Source organism: Galleria mellonella, unplaced genomic scaffold (genome assembly GCF_026898425.1).
Source record: "Galleria mellonella isolate WM207_F2 unplaced genomic scaffold, CSIRO_AGI_GalMel_v1 utg172, whole genome shotgun sequence".
NCBI classification, from domain to species: domain Eukaryota; kingdom Metazoa; phylum Arthropoda; class Insecta; order Lepidoptera; family Pyralidae; genus Galleria; species Galleria mellonella.
The window spans coordinates 1771427-1792421 of NW_026442015.1; the positions used below are offsets into that span (position 1 = coordinate 1771427).

Here is a 20995-nt window from a genome sequence, read left to right on the forward strand (position 1 = left end):
TATATTTTTTATTTATCTATATTTATTAAATTAATACTTCAATATAATACACCCAAGTATATCTAATGAATTATATATTTTTCTAATTTAGCTTTATCGTTTTTCTTACCTACTATTATTATATAATAATTATTATATAAACTATTATATAATAATTTTAGATATAATTGTATAATTAATATGTGGGGGAAGGGATTTTTTTTTATACAACTTAGAATGGCAAACAAGCAGACGGCCCACTTGATGGAAAATGGGAACTGTGGCCTATAGACATGAGCGGTACCATGGACATAACAGAGTATACTGTTTCGCCCATGATACCCCCCATGCGTTACCATTCCTGAGGACTCAGGTGTTATTCCTCTGTACCCAGTAAATTCACGCCATATCCCACCCTTCAAACCGAAACACAGCCATGCAAACACAACTGCTTCACGGATTATTAGTAATGCGGACTACCAGTACCTACCATTGCTCTCAATACACCCTGTTAGGTTTAGCTCCACATGGTCCCTCTTAGATACCATCGTGCTAAATCCCAGGTGTATTCATCACGATGGGCTAATTGTCCTGCCTTTTCGTTCTCACCTGTCATCACTCACTAGAGCCCCGCTTATGTATACCCTTAGCGCGGGTGTAGTTGCCATTCCATTATCATCTATTAAAAAAACTAATAAAATGTACCTACTATTTATTGACAGGGGGAAGGGATTGTTAGTAATGGGGAGGTTAGTCCCCGTCGCTATCAATATACCTTATCAAGTCGACCTCCACGCGGTTCCCCCTGGAAACCATCGTGACAAATTTATTGTTGAATTCGTCACGATGGGTTAACTGACCTGCCTCTTCATCTTCACCAATCATCCCTCACTAGTGCCCCACCAGTGTATACCAATAGCGCCGCAGGCAGGGTTACCATTCCATTATCATCCATAAAAAACAATATTAAATAAATATACATAACTTATTTATCAACTTGTTGAGTACATTTAAAAGTTAACTTAGTACGTAGTAGTTAAAGAGGTACTTAACGTAATAATGTAAAGTAAATAACGTAATTGAAGTTCAAGACCTACTTACTTACTAGATTAGAAGATCATAGGGGTAGGTATGTCACTTAGATACTCACAAAATATAAAATGGACATCACAACTTACCAACATGAAACTTTTCAACATATTGTAATATTGAAAAATTTATTGCATACTTAATATGGTAATGACTGGGCGGGGCGGGGGGAGAGGGAGATAAGGATATTTAGTACTGGGGTCTAACAGCCATATTGCTTACAATCTAGGTAATCGGGCTTTCTTTTAGAAAGAAAAGTAGATTTTTCGCAAAATTGTACTTTATTAACAAACAATAGATACACTTTCGATAAATCAGGAGTGCAGTGTGTAGCAAGACTGCACCTCGCACATCCTTTAAACATTGTATGTGATTCTAAACTTAAAAAAAATAAACAAAAATATTTAGTTACTTTAAAAAAACAGTAGGTATGAGACGTATATTGGGAACAAGCAATATACGCTATCTATTATCAGGTGGTTGTCCGCGTGGTTTCCTCTATAAATATTCGTGTTTAATTCCTAGTGAATACATCCAGATGGACTAAATGACCTAACTTCGTCGTCACTTATCAATATTCACTAATACTTTGCCGGCGTATAGCAATATTGCAGACGAAATTATCTTTTACTTTTTTCCCATTAAAAATCCCGATAATAAAAAAAATGCTAAATATTTAATCAAATAATTAAAAATATAAGTAACAAATTACTTAAATACTTATAAGTACGTAGTTTCTAATCTAATATTTATCATTTTAACATGTCCTAAAACACCTTAATGATTCCTAAAAAATCCACAGCCATATTAATACAATACAAATCGAGATAAAGAGTTTCAGAAACTTTATAACTCTGTCATGTTGATTTTGTCAGAGCACGTACTCTTCGTATAAAACATATATTCTATGAATATAGAAATATACAATATTGTTGTGCTCACAGTGTATACCTAAGCATAATATAGGTAATAATAATAATTGACAGAGATATCACTATCCAAGTAATAAAATATGTAATGCTTGTTCTAGTTTTTATATCTATGAATAAACATATCTAATTCTAATAATTTTTATTTTGGATTGCAGAAGACCACCGATGTGGTATCAAGTTTTATACAGTTTTGCGATTCCAATTAAAGAGTTGCTTATTGAATATACTAAGAATAAACTTCATGCTACCATAAAATAAGTCACGTACTAGTTTGTTTTGTAATGCCAGCCTTATCACTAATCCCATCAGAAGTACGGACACACAGGTGTGAAGGTAAAACATTCTGGAAAAGAAAACAATTTACTTGAAACGAATTTTTACATTATATCTATCTTCATACCAAGTTTCTTGTGTGGTAGGCAGAGAAAACCGAGTGCCAAAGGCCCTCATCCTTACATACAGGTCTTGTTTTCATCTTTTTAAATTCTTCTCAAGCATGTATGCTGATTCCAGAGAATCTTGACCAGCCCTCCCTTGGAGATATTTTTAGTAGTAGGACCAAACCACCCTATTACAACATAATTTATCAAGTCAACTTCCACGTGGTTCCCCCTGGAAATCACCTTGCCTAACTGTTGTTGAATTCGTCGGCGTAATCAACTGACCTACTTCCACCTTATCATCTTTATCTGATGCCCCGCCAGCGTTTACCAATAACTCAGGCAGGGTTATCATTCCATTATTACACATAAAAAAAAACAAAATCCCCATCTGTTAGAACATGGTCTATCTAATTATAATAGCAAAATTTTCCCGGTACCTACATTCATACATATTGGCATTGTATGTACTGTTTTGTCAACCTTTCATCTGTCATTCTTTCTACATGCCAGAACCACCGTAGTATGCCCTTTACCGACATAATTTGTCGTAAAATACGAGTATATTGGTTTCCTTACCGTTTTACATGTTGTCTTGCCTTAGCTAAGTCTTGGTCTTTTTCCTTCAGAAGATATTTCCTTATACCCTTCACGAAATTCAAGTAATGTTCTTCCCACCTAAAAATGGAATAAATATTTTATTAATACTTGGGTTTAACCACAGTGGGTTACCACATTTCATTGCAAACTTATGACAGTTTGCGACATAAAAATTGGGGCAGTGTGTTTATTTTAGGAAAAGATTCCTCGCTTAATACTTTTATATATTAATTCATTGAGGAGTTAATAGTCAAACAAATCTGTATTTTAATATGTAAATTTCCCACGTCACTATGTTTATTCACGTTAATTTCCAACTAGGCTTACGCCCAAAAAGTGTTCTGCAGATTTTGTTACAATGAGGAAGAAACGCCGCTGCACTTAATGTTTGGCTGTGGTCCATTCATACATAAACGATATATATTCTATTGGAAAACACTCTCTATATCCTAAGGAGATAAAAACCGTCGCTACAAAAAAAAATCTTAAAATTACTATCACTGATAGGAATTAGCAGCGAACTTTATAAAAGGGCGAGCACAAAAGATGGAAAAGTCGCAGTGTCACAACTTTTTCTATTTGAAAAAGCCCGTTTTTCAAAAATAATGAATAATTTCCGAAACCGTTCAACTGATTTGAATGAAATGTTGTTACTTTTTTTTTTCAAGTATTTCCTCGAGACTAAAGCATGGAGTTCTTCAAAAGTAGCGCGTAATACTCCTAGTATTGCAGGAGTTCATAGACTACGGTAACCGCTTATCATCAGGTGGGCCATATGCTTGTTTGCCGCCTGTAGAACGCCTGCAGAATAACGCATAATTTTTTTAATAGATAATAATAGAATAGTAACACCGCGCTAACGGTATACATTGGCGGGGCACCAATGAGGGATGATAGGTGAGAATGAAAAAACAGGTCAGTTAGCCCATCGTGATGCACCTGGAATTCAGCACAATAGTTTCCAGGAGGCACCAGAGGAAGTCCACTTGACAGTTCTCCCCTCGTTTGCCGCGTTAGCTAGTTCATATATAAACTCACTTGAAGCTTTTTGGGTCCAAGTTGTATATCGCAGCATCCTGGGGCGTCAGCCTTGTTCGCAGTTTTTGTACGTTTGTGTTCACGAATCTCCACTCCCGCAAAGCGAAGAATTTCAGTACTTTATTCATAGCTTGTAAACGATGGCTGACGGTGATTAGATTTAACCTAAAATTAATTGCATATTTAAGACTAGTTGTCGTCTGCTACTTCGTATGCGTGAATTTCAGAAATAGGAAAACCAATGAAATATACCACTTTTAGATGGCGTATCAAGATAAAACATCTACCAGATTTTAAGTTAGATCTTCAAGAATACAACTGTGCAAATCGTGTCTAAATTACAAGAACAGGAAGAAACAAATAGATAAAATTTCTTAAAATTATTATTTTGGCCTCTATTGGTCTTATTAAGACCTCTCGTATTGTATTTCTTAATTATCTATGGTATGTACCCTTACATTCATTTTCAACAAATTCATTTTACATGATGTATAAAACTCTTAAAACGTTATACCAAGTTTTATACACGATATTATCTATGTATTCATTTTTTTTTTCTAATTTTGTAATTGAATCCAACAAAATAAATGTTTCAAACAGGCTTTGTTAGTTGGTAGCTTGATCTCTATAATCGCTTTACAAAACTTGGAAAATGAATACATACATAGTAAGAAAACAACATAAGTAGTCTATTACTAATTCTGGTTGATTAATATACTTATTCTGTCCACACGAACAAAGTTGCGAATGGAAACTAGTATATTATAAAAGTATTTTTTTTTTTTATTATCACATGTTATTGCTTTTACGACTCAACTCATATCATGAAATTTTATATAGGTACACGTTAATTAAGTACGTAGAATTTGACCCCAGTTATGTAGATGAAGCCAAGGGAATAATTCTATAATAAGGTAATATATATAATATTTATATAATAAGGTACTCACTGCGTCTTAATTCCTAATAATCGCGATATATATTCTGTTAGGTGTAAAGGCACCGTTTGCAACAGTAACTCCAATATCTTCTCCAAATATCTGTGAAATAGACGTGAAAGTGCATGTAAAATATTTCGAAATTTGACTCATGTTTTTCGTAAAACGTAGTAGTCATATCACTCATTAACTGTCCACTGCTTATTATAGGTCTTCCTCTGTTGGAGGATGCCAGGAGGAGGATGATGGAGGAGGACGGAGTATGCTAGTAGTTGCCAACTACTGGCAAAATCCTCCAGGCTTGGATTGGCAACTACAGTTAGGCTTTGGTGATGTTTTAAGAGGGACGCTGCTATCCATCCCTCGACCATTAAGTTCCCTTAATTGCCTCTTATGACACCCACTGGCATGAAAAGGGTGGTCCATTCTATATCGGGACCATACGGGAAAATAAAACGTAGTAAATAATAATAACTAATAATAATTTATTTGCTCAAAAACATGGTATACAGATGCAAATAATAATGTGTTATGGACATGCGTGTTTTGCCAAAACAATGGCATGCATTTAGGTACAATAATGTCAACAATGTTACACTATATTTATGATTATTTTATTTATTAATTAATAAATCACCAGAGGGAGACTGTACTAAAGTCGTTTCCTTGGACACCTCTGTCCCATTCGTGTTTCTGGCAGGGTTTCGGTTTGAAGGGTGAGATATAGCAGTGAATTTACAGGGTACAGAGGAATAACACCCGAGTCCTCAGGAATGGCAACGCATGGGGGGTATCATGGGCGAAAAAGTATTCTCTGTTATGTCCATGGTACTGCTTATATTTACAGGCGACGGTTACTACTTTCTATCAAGTGGACCATCAGCTTGATTGCCATTCTATGTAATAAAAAAAAATATATATATATATAAAGTCAATATAAAAAAAGTCAGGAATCAAAGAATTCATTCAAATTGTAAAAAGCATTTTCAAATAACCATTTCTTTAATAATAATTTGTAATATGAAGAATAATTATAAATTGGTATACTGTACGCGTAAGTACTCACTTGTTGTGGATGGCAGTACCGTATGGCCACCATAACGCCTTGTCCATTGGATATAGTTTGATGTTTTTTATAACCGCATTTTCAAAATCTCCCCACCTGGTGGGATTCTCTGATGTCGTACAGTTGTACACTCTGACATCTTGCAATCTGTAAGGACAAACAAATAGAATGTAGGTTTTTTATGTAACTTGCAATATGGTAATCACTATGACGGTCAACTTTATAACCGTTACGGTCATCATAAACGGTAATCCTCATTTATTGCCATTCCTGAGGACCAAGACATTATTGCTTCACGAAAATATCGAACGAAGGCGCAATATTATCTGACTAGTACAGTTTCATCGGCGAAATGTAGAAAATAAATCTAAAATAAATTAAGCATAAAGCAAGTTTTTATCACCTCTCAAATATAGTTACTTTTTTATTTATTTATTTAACTAAGATGAGCTGTTAAATGTTAATAATCCTTGTACACCGTATGTAGAAGCTGCAATTTTTAATTACGAAATCTCAGCGAGCTATGAACGCTCGAAGTCACTGCGTGAAAGAATCTCAAATGATATCCACAAAAGAACAAAAATGACCTGAGTCCGAAGGATTAGCAAGTTAAAATGGCAATGGGCCGATCAAATATTTCAAAGAACCAATGAGCAAGTAGAATTAAAAGTACAGACGAATGCTGTGCAGAATGGTCCTCCAGTAGATAAAACAACGTACTCAGGTGTGTTGTAGGATTTAGAAATAGGCAGAGTTTATGCAAGTAGTTGAGGACCGTAGCTTATGGTAGTTTATGACGAAGGCTTGTGTTTTACAATAGACAATGAATGGATGTACGAAACCTCTAATAAAATAAACTAACTTGTCAGTGGCCGTCTCCCAAGCTACAGCTAGTAATGTGTCGATAGCTATATCAACAGGCAACAAGTCTGCGTATGCCATGGAATTGCAGCGGAATACATGGAGTAGTCCCTTGCCAGTGGCAGCGATTACCCCGCTAGGTCCGTTCAAATTCTCTATCCATCCGGGGAATGGATGTTTCACGGCGGATATAACTGGAAATAAGAATTTTCAGCGGACTTCAAAAAGGTTATTTGGTTTTGATAATCCTTTCTTTAATTCAAAATAATCATATATATATATAATATATATATATATATATATATATACATATATAAATTTTATATATGTTACAGTCATAATACTTTTTTGTGAATTTTTTTCAAGAGAGCTACATAATATTTGCAATTAGACAAATATTAATTTAGTGCCAGGCCCTCTAGATAAGCGACAAGCGAATTCATCGATGGAATCGACATCGCTAGCGAGTCCGTGAGTTGGAATGAGTCATCCAGCGCTGCTATCTCATTCTATCTCACTGATTCGGTAGCAATGTCGATTCTATCAATAAACTCGCTTGCCACTTATCTAGAGGGCCTAAGGTAAAATGACAAGGGTTCTGTAGCTTTGCATAGGCGTGTTCGTAGTCAATTGGTGGAGTTATTTTTCCCTTGTTATTCTAATTTCTAGGGCAAAATGTTACGAAAGTAGATAGTTACATGATTTTTTATTATACGGGAGGTATAAAAAATATAAAAAAAATCTAAAATATATAAAAAAATCATGAAAACAAGTAAATCATAAATAAATTAGGCATATAAAAAAATTTTATTAGGTAAATTTAATGATATCTTCGAAAATCACCTATCAAAATTTGTAAAAATTCATGAATTTTCAAACAGCAATATAAAACTTCCATGAATTTGAGGTGTGTAAAATGTGTATTAAATTTTTTTGTGCTAAAATTTTTACAAAATATAAAAGTCTTATATTACCTATTGTAGGTCTGAATATGGCAATAGAATATCCTTTGTTTCCGTGCTGCTGGACAGCAAACTCGGCCATGGCTTTTGTGAAGGTATAAGTATTGGGTTTCGGAGCAATATACCTGTAAAAATTAAATTTAAGATTTAAAAAATGAATTACTGTGAATAATCCAAGAATTTTCTCGCAATGTCGAAAAATTACACAACATTCCTGTCAAATATAGTAAATAAATATTTTTTATTTAAACAAAACATTATTTCTTTTATACACTTGTTTTTTTTTTTATCTATTATAGTTGTGTGTGTAATATGTACTACTATAAATAAAGGGGGAAAGGATTGTTAGTAACAAGGATTAGTACCTCCATTACTAGCAATATTGTTCGTCCAGGTCGACCTCCACGCGTTTCTCCTGAAAACCATCATCGTAAATCCCCGTGAATTCATCATGGTAAGTTATGGGACTTAACTTCATCTTTTTGTAGTTATTGATATTTTCTTCAATGTTGTAGAACATACTTTTGTTCTATCACCAATAGTTTCCGCAGCGCACGCGATGAAAGATATTTTATAGCATTATTTACACCTTGAGTTACGTTACTAAAGTTTTAGCAAGGATCCCTAATCTTTTCTAGTAATAAATATATACTATATTACTCCTATGTTACTCAGGGTGAATGTAGCTTTCTAATGGTGAAAGAATTTTTGAAATCGACGTAGTAGTTTTTGAATTTATTCATTACAAACATACATATACACAAAAATACAAATCTTTCCTCTTTATAATATTAGTGTAGATTACTTACTTAGGTGTAATATCGGTCATTAAATCATTTGGCATTGACTCTGCAACAGCCAGTAGGCGGTCTAATGAAGCGGGTGGTGGATACACGCGTTCTTCTATAGTAGACAGTTCAGCATTACAGTATGCTGTTGAGACGTGGATGAAAGCCTTAAAAAAGGGATAAGTGAAATTACAAAATAGATTTGGTTTGTTGCTATCCACAAAATTTATCGGATTAACCATATCGGGGCCTCAAAGCAATGCACGTGTCACTTACAGAAAACTGCTTTGTAATAATATTACTATTATTAATAATATAATAAGAATAATATTCTACATTAGTGATCTGACCCAACCTGGCAACAAATAAATAGAATTTTTTACAATAATATACAGCTTATAATGTAGCTTTCTGTAGATGAAAGAATTTTTAAAATCGATAGATTCTATTTTGAGTTTATCCATTAAAAACAAATAATCAAGACTTTCCTCTTCATAATATTAGTATTTGTTCATCATTCATTTCATGATACTTTGAAACACGATACGAAATATACTTAAATATGATAATGTAATATATAAAAATACAAGAATATTTAGAATAAAAAGATCAGCGACAAAATGTATTTTTATGACCTTCGTAAAAGATCAAAATTAGCTGAATAAGGGTGTGTTTTAGAAATTTGGATATGTTCATTACTTTTAGCGCTAAATGGACCTATAACCATAGTTGTTAATTATTTTAATTAAGTAGTTATAATATCTGACTTGACTTTCAATATTTACCAGATACACTCACCTCGATATTGGGTAGTCTGTCACAGATATCCATGAGCCTGATGACTGAGAGGACATTTTGTTCTACAGCAATCTTTAACGCTTCGTTGAATTTTAATGTGGCGGCTACGTGAAATACTATTGATACCTAAGCAGAAAAGAAACTATCTAGTTTTTGTCTGTTTACACCACTGTTACATAAACAAAAGGCATTTTGTAATTCATTCATGCATATGTAATAATAGCGTCTTTTATATAATTATAACACTACTACTCGTTTGTAGGCTTGGTCTTAACGTACCTGGCCTCCCTGGGCAAATTTTTGATGATGTTGACAATGAAAAAAGTCAACACCTCCTAATGCTGCCCAATAAATGACTTATATCTGACCTGCCTTCTCACATATGAGGGATCATATGTGAGAAGGCAGGTCAGTTAGTGAGGGATCACTGGTGCCCCATCATCGTACATATATTGTCAATGCAGGCGGGGTTACCATTATCCATTTTCATCTGTAAAAAAAAAATAGAACACCTCTAGTTTTGAAAACAAATTTGTACCATAGAGCTATTTGTTAAAAAAATTACGAATTATTTGATTGGTATATGTAGGTGCTATTTACGTGCAAAGGCTTTTCATCGCATCAAGTCCCGACTGTGTACTTAAAATAATCAATGGGATTAATAGTAATCTGAGTAACGCTCGTACCTTTGTTTTTCGTAAACCCCTACTACCTAAATGAAGCTAAGAAAACCAGAGTCTAACCATAGATACTAAGGCAAGGAAAAGCAAAATAGATATATGTATTTACGGCTTATATTCAGAACTCAATCTATACTATTTTTTTTTTTTATTCAACTTAGAATGGCAAACAAGCTGACGGCCCACCTGATGGAAAGTAGTAACCGTCGCCTATAGACATGATCAGTACTATGGACATAACAGAATATACTGTTTCGCCCATGATACCCCCCCCCCCCCCCCCATGCGTTGCCATTCCTGAGGACTCAGGTGTTATTCCTCTGTACCCAGTAAATTCACGCCATATCCCACCCTTCAAACCGAAACACAGCCATGCAATCACAACTGCTTCACGGTTGAAACACGAATGGGACAGAGGTACCCAAGCAATCGACTTTTGTACAAAGTCTCCCTCTGGTATACTATACTGTGCATATTACCTCTTGTAATTTAGCTATTGAATCTTGTGTCAACGCCAAGTCAGGCTGGGTTATATCTCCAGGCAGTATGTAAAGCTTGTCCAATTGTGCTGGACTGGATTGTCGAATAATATCAAAAATCTGAAAACGTCAAGATATTTTAATTAAAATAAAGTCGTAAATGGAACATAATGATCAGCCATCAGACTTTATTCGCTAAAATATAAATTCTTCTTCGTTATATTCTTCCACACTTATTTTTATATAACTAAAGTTTGCTATTTGTCTATTGTAATTATGGCGAGACGCGAATGAATAAAATCATATAAACAATAAGCAATATAGATTAGCATTTGTGTTGTTTCGAATGTGACATAACAAGGCATATTTTTTGTTTTTTCATTTCTGTGTTTCACCTTAGACCAGTTCTTACCTGTGACTCTTTCATTTCTTGCAGGCGCGTCTCAGGAGTAACGCCCTTTTTCTCTCGCATCAAAAGGTACAACTTATCAATGTCAGGACACGTAGTCAGCAGTCGTTCTATCAGAACCTATACCAGACGGAAAAGTTCATATTTTTTATACCACAAGTAATATTTTTATTAGTAGTGATTGTTAAGTCATTACGGCGCCAAGATATAAACAAATTTTTACATTTATAATGTTAGTAAAGGTATGTAATAGATAGTTATTTTATTTTTAATAATAAAATAAAGTAAGTGCTGAAATACTTGTTTTTACTAGAAGACAGACCGGGTAAAAATTATAATTACGAACACATGGCGTGACTTATAAATCAATTAGAACCAATATTAACCAAATTACGTATTTCTGATGACAAAGATTTCGGATCAATTACTTAAATATACCATATATAAATAATACTTAATACCTACTACGTAATAAAAATTTTACAGGGAAAATATTAGATGAGTATTATGAGATAGCAATGCGTGTTGTTGTTTCAGCTTGAAAGGTAAGAAGTACGCTATATCCAACATAAATATAAAATCAAAACAAAATATGATTTCCAAGATTTAGATCAGAATTTCGTGTGTCGAAGTGATGTTTCTTTTATAATAAATAAATAAAAATAATTAGTATTAAAGTCAATTTAATTGTAGGAATTTTTTATAGTAATATTTTTAATTTTTATGAATCTACCGGTCAGTATAGAATGCAATATCATCTGAGAAGAACGGGAATGAAATCCAGCTATTGTTTGTTTCAAACAAAAGTCGAGTTCCAAAAATAAATGTAAACGAATACGATAAACAATAGAGAAGATACAATAAACAAAAACTTCATATTGATAAAAACTACAGTCAATCACGGTATTCTTGCATTGATCAGCCTCTACCAGCTGCACCCGTCCACGACTATGACGTATGAGCAAGCTATTGTTTTGTTAAACCATAAGGAGCCAAACAATGTGGCACACCACGCCGCCTCCATTTGGACATTTTAGTAAGCAATAAGCAAGCATGCTTCACGATTTAAAACAACAAAAGCGAGCCATGAGGATTTTATGCGGAATTCATAAACGCACCTCAGTTAGACCTCACTTTATCCAACAACGTATAATGACAGTGTCATCGTTGTTCATATATAATTCTTTACTTGAAATATATGATAAAGGTACTCTTCGCAAAAATTCAGCCATTCATAGTTACGCCACGAGAAATAAAGACAAATTGGAATTGCCAAGAACACGACTCACAAAAACTATGAAACAAGGCATATATCTAAAAATAAAAATGTACAATAAATTACCCAATACAGCAACGCAATTGTCGAGAAATGAATTTAAAAATAAAATAAAAACATATTTTGAATAACATCCTTTACAACGTGACCGAATACCTAAATGGCAATATTAAATTATAGCATTTTTATTTATTTACGTTTAACTGTAAGAAGTGTGACAATTCAAATTGTATAACTTGAAGTCGTCATTATTGGTATATAATCACCATTATATTGACATGTATTAACTAATTTATAATGTTAACTTTAATTCATTTGTAATTTCATTTTTATTTTATAATTAAAATCTTATTGTTATTATTTATTTTATTAATTTCAAAATTATAATGTAAATATTGACTTGCCATTGTGTAACGAAAACTGTTACATTGGTTAATAAAGAAATATGAATATGATACACGACTACGTCAAAAATATCAATATCAAATTGAATATGATAATCAATATACTCACACATTGCAAAATTAAAATGCTTTTCAAGTTCAATTTTCAAAGAATTGCTTTTATCATAGACCTCGAATAATCGAAAACTTATTATTTAAAAAAAATTGTTTTCGTAATTTTTTCATATAGTATATGACATATATTATATATATATATATATATATATATATATATATATATATATATATATATATATATATATATATATATATATATATATATATATATATATATATATATATATATATATATATATATATATGATATATGTTTAATCCTCAGTCGTCAAAATTGACGACATATAATATTAATGATGCTGTTCATATTCCTGTTAGTACGTATTATTATTATTATTATTTTACAACACAGGGGGCAAATGAGCATGCGGCTCACCTGATGGTAAGTGACTCCCGCCGCCCATGATCACCCACATCCCTAACGGCATTGCAAGTTTGCTGCCGGCCTTTTATTTGTTAGAATATCAGATGGTTTGTGTAAAAATAGACTGATTTTTTCATGGCATTGTGTATATCTATTTTTTTTTACAATTTAGAATGGCAAATTGCGTGACGGCCCACCTGACGGAAAATGGTAACGCCACTCTCCTATAGACATGAATAGTAAGTATCATGGACATAACAGAGTATACCTACTGTTTCGCCCATGATATCCACCATGCTTTACCATTCCTGAGGACTAAGGTGTTCCTCTGTAAATTCACTACCATCCCACCCTTCAAACCGAAACACAGCCATGCAAAAACCACTGCTTCACGGTAGAAACACGAAAGAGGTACCCAAGTAAACGGCTTTTGTAGGAAGTCTCCTTCTGGTGAGTATTCATAAGCAGCAATTACATTTTTTTTCTTTAATTCAAATAGGAGCTTGTTTATTATTCTTATTATTATAAAATAACTAGATTTTGTTTAACAAAAAAAAAAAACACCGATTTCAATGGTTGCAAAACCTGTTTTGATTAAAAAAATCTATTAAATCAGTTTTGATAATATTTCTATAAGACAAATCTCTGAAAGTATATCTTTTTAGATAAAAAATATTATCAAATCGGTTTATAAATGATGGAGATTTTAGGTAACAAACTTAAAAAGAATATAACCGAACTTTTAATCTACTCTTGTTTGAAATCGGTTACAAGTCGACTATAAACCTAATAAGTAAATATGCCGATTCCATTTACGTTTCTCGATATTTTTATATATTTAACGACAATTACGTAGTTACAACCAAATCCTAGAACCAAGAAATAATGTATTACAGTAATATTTTATCAACAAACAATCATATTTATCATTCAAATTTAAATTTGCATACATTATTAGATCGTTGTTCAGTACCTGGTGATAACTGTTCGACTAATATTGAAGATCGTGGAATTCTGAATTTCTGGTAGTAGTAGTCTACTTGTGTTGACAGTCATACACATACTAATGGTAGCGGAATTAAACAAAATAATTCTAAGAAATAACCAGTGATTATATGTAGACCCAATTACTAACAATAACTCCCCCCTTGACCACGCTTACTTATGTCAGAAATATAGTTTTGTGTAAAATGAATAATGCAATAGATATATGTATTTTATTGTTAGGGAAGCAAATGAGTAGATGAGGGGGGAAAGGGATTGTTAGTAATGGAGACTGGGAACCCCATTGCTATCAATATACCCAACCAGGTCGACCTCCTCGCGGTTCTCCCTGGAAACTATCATGGTTAATTCCTGATGAATTCATCATGATGGGCTAACTGGCCTGTTTTCATTCTCATCTATCACCCTTCACTGGTACTCCGCCAGCGTATCCCGTTAGCGCAGGCGGGGTTACCATACCATTTTCACCCATCAAAAAAAATGAGTAGATGAACCTACTGATAGAAAACGGCTACCGTCGTTCACGAACACCTGCAACACGAGAGGAGTTGCTTGAGCGTTGCCGGCATTTTAAATGTTTATGGTCAGATCTAAAAAAAGAATTCAACAACCCAGATGTATGAGGTAGGAATAAATGAGATGTATGGACAGTGGGTAGTGTATCACGTACTTAGGGAATGAAAGTAAGAGTTATGGTGGTAAAAGGGTAAAAAATATATAAATAGGTGTATATATATAAAGAAAGGTTTTTTAGTTTTATTTATTACATTTTGGCATCCTAACGACTTAAACAATCACAATTCAATCGACTTGAACATCATGAAATTTGGTACATATACACTTTTATGTAGCAGATTCAAAAAAGCTAATCAATGGTTAATTAAACGTCTAACTGTTTTAACTATAATGGCATCAGTTCTTTGATTCCCATACTTTTGGGATCAAAAAGAAAACGTAAATATGTAATAAGTACCTACATACCTTACCCATGAACCCGGTGCCTCCTGTGATTAGAATACATCTCCCGGCGTAGAATGCTGGGATGAGAGGACGCTTCTCGGTATCTTGACAATACCCCACCATTTTGTCTGTGAGTAAAATTATATTATGCAATTATAGATTGACTTAAAAAAGAGAAACATCTCTATATAAAGTTATTTTTATAGTATGCTTATAACACGATAATACTTTGTTTTTATTTTTAACCGTATGGTCCCGGGATAGAATGGCCCACCGCTTTCTTTCCCGTTGGTGTCGTAAGAGGCGACTAAGGTAATTTTATTGTCTAGGTATGGGCAGGAGCATTCCACTTAAAACATCATCAAAGCCTAACTGCGGTTGCTAATCTGCCTGCCAACCATGACAAGTATTGGCGAACCCCTAAAGGGGGAGGTCTATGTTAAGCAGTGGACACTTAAAGACTGATATGATAATGATTTTTGCAAACGGCAGAGTTTATTTCTGTGTATTTTTAAACACAATTTTAAATTATAAAAAGTTTTGTGTCAGTTGCGTCACTGTTCCTGAAGTGCTATCATTGTACTTATATCGTTCCTAAATAGATAAACATTCTACAGTTAGTATTTCCGCTATTTGAGAATAATCTGTGATACTTATTGTATACGTAACGATATGTAATACAATATCTTCTCATAATATCTAAGAACACCTACCAACAGTAGGTAGACACCTGTAGACACACATTACCTATGAACGTACTTACTTACCTCATGTTCATTGTTGAGCAAACAGTTTCTGTAAAAGTACAGTCTTTAACATAAGTGATTCATACCCGTGCTGGGGAATACCTTAGATTCATATTTATTTAAAACGTGTTTCATGTTGATTTTTTGAATACTTAAATGAAAATAAATATTGGGTACCTAAAAGAAGGCCAACGCCTTGGATTAAAAAAATATATATATAAATTGTTTATAATTTGTAATCTAATATTAAAAGTAGCATCTAATTGTTGTTGTTTTAAAATTCGTCCAAAATGAACAGGCAAAGAGCATGATCTATATAGCCTAGTCATAGGATATTATCAGTTCTTCGTAAATGGGAGAAAAATTATTTTATACGTATTTTATATTAATCTTCATGGGAATTGCTAATCGCGGTTTAGAATCTTATTATTTTTAAATTTACGAAAATTGTACAAAAGGCTTATATGTATATAAGAAGGTTTGATAACTATTCATATCTAAGATTGCTTCAGCCTTAAATTCGGATTACTGTATACTTGTAAGATGAATTATTGACTTATCCAACGTCTCTGGGCTCAGATGTACAATTGTACATATAAGCGTCATTGTTAGAATAAACAATTTGAATACACTTTGCGGAAACTAGCATTAATTGGACAAACATAATAATTGTATAGAGTAACCTCCACTTATTTTAACCTTATCCACTATTTACCAGTATATTTTAAAAATATAGTTTATTATTGCAATAATATCTTTTAGTACTTTCCAATTTACTCAAAAAGAAAATCAAGGTTCTTAATTCTATACTTTTTGTGTAAGTGATATTACGCGATATTTTTTTTTCAACCAATTTAAATAAAAGTGGCTCTCAATTTAGTTGTATTTTTTATGTTTATTACCTCATAATTCCTTCAGTTTTAAATCCATTCGGAAAATTCTTTTTTCAACTGAAAGGATATACTTACGAATTGCTTCCATAGAAATTTTATTAAACTCGGTTTAATGATTTCATTTTTTAAACCAAAATAATTGGTTTTATCAGAATTGAAGTTGTTTTTATTTTCTGGGACAATTTTTGAAGATAGAATTGCATACAAGTTGTCAGACTATCTAATGAAAAATATTAGTAACCATCACCAATAGACATAAACAGCAACCAATCACAGAATACCTTTTGACGCCCATGATACCTCCATGGGATGCCATTCCGAAGGATAATATAATTTCACTGCCATATTCAACTCTTCTCTTTTTTAAAGTTGGGTAATAATAATATTTGCAATACACTTATACAAATGTAATTTTAGATATTGTTGGATCACTCATATCCACTCATATTACAAAAGAAATAATTAATATTCTTTTTTTATTTTTATTATCTTCGAAATTCCAAATGGGTCCACTAGTTGTGAAAAATTGCTATTGTGGTTTGTAACTTTGTAAGAAATTGATGCGAAGAAAAAAAATACATAGACGTAAAACCCCTGTTATTGACGTTTACTGCGAGGGACAAAAAAAGTAGCTGTTATAAAAAAAAAGATATTGGCAACCAACACTAGTCTAAGTGGAATATCATATGAAAGGGCTTCATTTGCATTCCTTTATTTTTTATTCCGCGTAATTTTCGACTTATAACAGAAAAATTTTAAAAAATATCATTCATATCCCCTAATCTTCGATTTATAAAATTCTATTTATGAAGGTACATGTAAATATTACAGAGAAAAAAAAAGAATAATGTTTCTAATAAAAACAATTTTTAAATAATTATTAAAAAATCTTCATAAACAAATTTAGTTTTATGGCCTAGCTTCTTACTACATTTATGTCTCAAAATAAGGAATTCGGAATTTCAAGAACATTATTATATGTATTTACTATTATTGGGTGTCTATCTTTTAATATAAGAAACAATAAATTCAAGTGAATATAAAAGTAATTTATGCATTTTGTAAAGTAATTTACATATTCTCATATTTACATATATTTTTTATCTAAAGAAAACAAAGACCTATTTATAGAAATATACGAGTATAATGCACGGAACTCTCAGCGTGTGAGTTCAACTAGTACTTGACCTTTTAAGGATTCTACCGCTAGATTCTGAAATATTCGGAACATTGTCAGTATTGTATTTAATTAAAATTTATTTCACATTAAATATTGCATAGCTAACATTATTTAATGCGAAATTTCGTAATCAGTTATAAATAGTAAACAGGAACAGACAAATCGGAGCGAAAGTTATGATTACACTACGTTAAATCTTTAAGTTTAAGAAAACCATTCCGTAAATGCTCTGCACACACACAAGCGACATCCGTTCACGAGTATGATGGATGAATCAAATCAGTACAATATATTTATTATACTTAGGTACTTTTAAATTGTGATCGGTCAAAATATGATCTTCATTCTTATTTCAGCCGTTACCTGTCCACTGCTGGACATAAGCCTTCCCCATAAGGGGAGTTTTGCCAGTAGTTGCCACGCTTGGCAGGCCGGATGGCAACGACAGTAACATTTTTAAAGAAGTTTTAAAAAGGACGTTTCTGCCTATCCCTCGCCCTCCCTTAGTCGCCTCTTACAGGAAGAGATGGCTCTTTCTATGCCGGGGTACACATGGCGATTTTCCCAAGTTCAATTATCCAGCTATTTTTACTTAAAAACTAAACTACTTGAATCAATTTAAGTAAAATTACTATGGCACCAATCTGTATATCCTTTATGACAAAAAAAGAATATTCCAAATCAGTTTATAACTGATGAAGTTATGAGGTAACCTTCTTCTTTTTGAAGTTGGTTGAAAAAAAAGGTTTTTGAACTTGACTTAAAAATATTGTACAATTTACTTTCGCGTTCACAGCATGATAATGTATACGTTTAACAAACATGAAAGACAAATACCTACGAAAGTTTACATTTATAATTAAAATATATTTATGGGAGATATTAAATTTAAAATTAGATATTTTTAATTTATCTACACATGTTATATATTTTATAATTTTCTGTTTTGATCCATTAATGCTTAAATAAATAATAATAAGTTAACAATATTGAAAAAAATAATAAAATGAAAAAAAAAATATTAAAACAAAAATGAAAATATTTAAAAATATTTAACTTACTGTGTGTTGAAGCTTATCCAAAAATGAGTACTATTTTTTTATCACTATAGTATTGTCACCTTCGATTCATACGCATTCGCGGCTATGTACCAGACTGAACCGTGTTCGCTAAATTACGACACTTTTAAAGATAACATTGTTGCTATAACTGTGTCTAACATCGACAAACGCATTGAACTTCATTTGTTAAGTTTGGCCAACTACAGCTTCGTTAAATTCGCGCATATAAATTCAAATTTAGATGAATTGGAGAGTACATCTCCTAAATTGGTTCGACCGGTAATTGAATCTGAGATATTACACAAAGCATTGTGCCTATTGCTGCGCTTCGTATTTATTATATACTCGTATTTAAAATTAATTAACTGCCTTGTTATTTCGATATATGGATAAAATAATTTAAAGTGAGAACAGAGGATAGACATAAGTATACTGTGCTCGCTACGACTCACTATAACCTAGACAATTGTCACTTTTTTTTTTTTAATTCAAATCATCTTTATTCAAATAGACATGTTTACAAACGCTTTTAAAACGTCATTATTTTTAAATCTACTGCAGAGTTCGTAAAGTTGTTATCTGCTGAGAAGAGCCCGCAAGAAATTCAACAGTTATTCTTTTAAATCTTTGTTAACGTAACGTAAGTAAAAGTGTATACATATTTATTCAAATGTACTATTTTTTTTTATATATCTTAGAATGGCAAACAAACTGACGGCCCACCTGATGGAAAGTGGTAAACGTCGCCTATACACATGAACAGTACCATGGACATAACAGAGTATACTGTTTCGCCCATGATACCCCCCATGCGTTGCCATTCCTGAGGACTCAGATGTTATTCCTCTGTACCCAGTAAATTCACGACAATATGTCTAACATGGTCATATAAAAACCTAAGCATAATCGACTAATACCATACACGTTTGTTATTCAAGTATTCGTTTAGTGTGTAATGACTTTGGTCAGTAAGTGTTTTTCAATAACAGTTTTAAATTTATTAAAAGATAAATCTAAAATATCCTTCACTATCTTATTATAACATTTAATGACAATTCCCATAAAAACCCTATAAATTTTTCCCAAACGATACTTCAGAACAGCAAGTTTGTATTTTTATTTAGTGTTAAAATCTTTGAGGTCGCTGTTTTTAAGAAATAGTTGAATATTTCTGATTTATTTACAACATATTTGGGTATATGTATTTTGAGGCTATAGTGAAAATTATTATTTATATTATATTAGTATTTGCTTTTTTAATTTTTCTTTTACTGATTTACAACTTCCCATAGGATGAATTACGCGAACTGCATGTTTTTGTAATACAAATACACTTTGGATGTTGGCTGCTTTACCCCATAATAAAATTCCATAGGACAATATACTATGAAAGTAACTAAAATAAAGTAATCCAGCAATCTCAATATTAGTATACTGTTTAACCTTGCGTACAGTATACGGTATACATACAGCATACGCATTATATCAAAGTTGCCTTTACCTGAATCAGTATCTTGGGGACGGGTGGTGGTAGTAATGAGGACTACTAGTCCCATTGCTAAAAATATACCCCCGTCAGGTCGACCTCCATGTGTTCCCCCCTTGAGACCATCATGCTTAATTCCAGATGTATTCATCACGGTGGCGGTAGGCTACTTTAGACTTCACTTTCACTTATTATTCCTCACTGGTGCCCCGCCAACGTATACCGTTACCATTCTATTATCATCCATTTAAAAACAATTTGTATCTTATCACAATATACGAATACCTAACTAGTATCTTATTATTAAGACCCCGTGAGTTGCAGAGGCTCTTATTTTTTACGATTATTTTTTAACCCCTATGGGGGTGCTATTGCATGTTTGTACACAGTTTGTTATTAATTAATGGAATGTAAGTATTCTTACATTCCAATTTCAAAAAATAAAATTATGCTATATACTGAAATAGTCAGAAAACCGTAGATCTTCGCAGGAATAAAAATGAC

General features: G+C 32.5%; 1 protein-coding gene across 2 annotated transcripts; it reads right to left on the reverse strand.

Annotated features, from left to right (window-relative positions):
- Nucleotides 1-1330: 1330 nt before the first annotated feature.
- Nucleotides 1331-20645, reverse strand: LOC113515884 (putative fatty acyl-CoA reductase CG5065). Of its 2 annotated transcripts, none has more exons than XM_052893102.1 (13): nucleotides 20507-20645; nucleotides 15147-15253; nucleotides 11003-11119; nucleotides 10591-10710; nucleotides 9432-9557; nucleotides 8655-8800; nucleotides 7858-7970; nucleotides 6885-7077; nucleotides 6023-6169; nucleotides 4969-5058; nucleotides 4019-4183; nucleotides 2960-3058; nucleotides 1331-2343 (listed from the first exon to the last, which is right to left on the reverse strand). In XM_052893102.1, the coding sequence occupies exons 1-13, from the start codon at nucleotides 20640-20642 to the stop codon at nucleotides 2181-2183; spliced, it is 1722 nt and encodes a 573-aa protein (XP_052749062.1). In that variant the 5' UTR covers nucleotides 20643-20645; the 3' UTR covers nucleotides 1331-2180. The 2 variants fall into 2 exon arrangements, with proteins under 2 accessions (XP_052749062.1, XP_052749063.1); XM_052893103.1 differs by lacking the exon at nucleotides 20507-20645 and adding an exon at nucleotides 19006-19161.
- Between the last annotated feature and the right edge of the window lie 350 nt (nucleotides 20646-20995).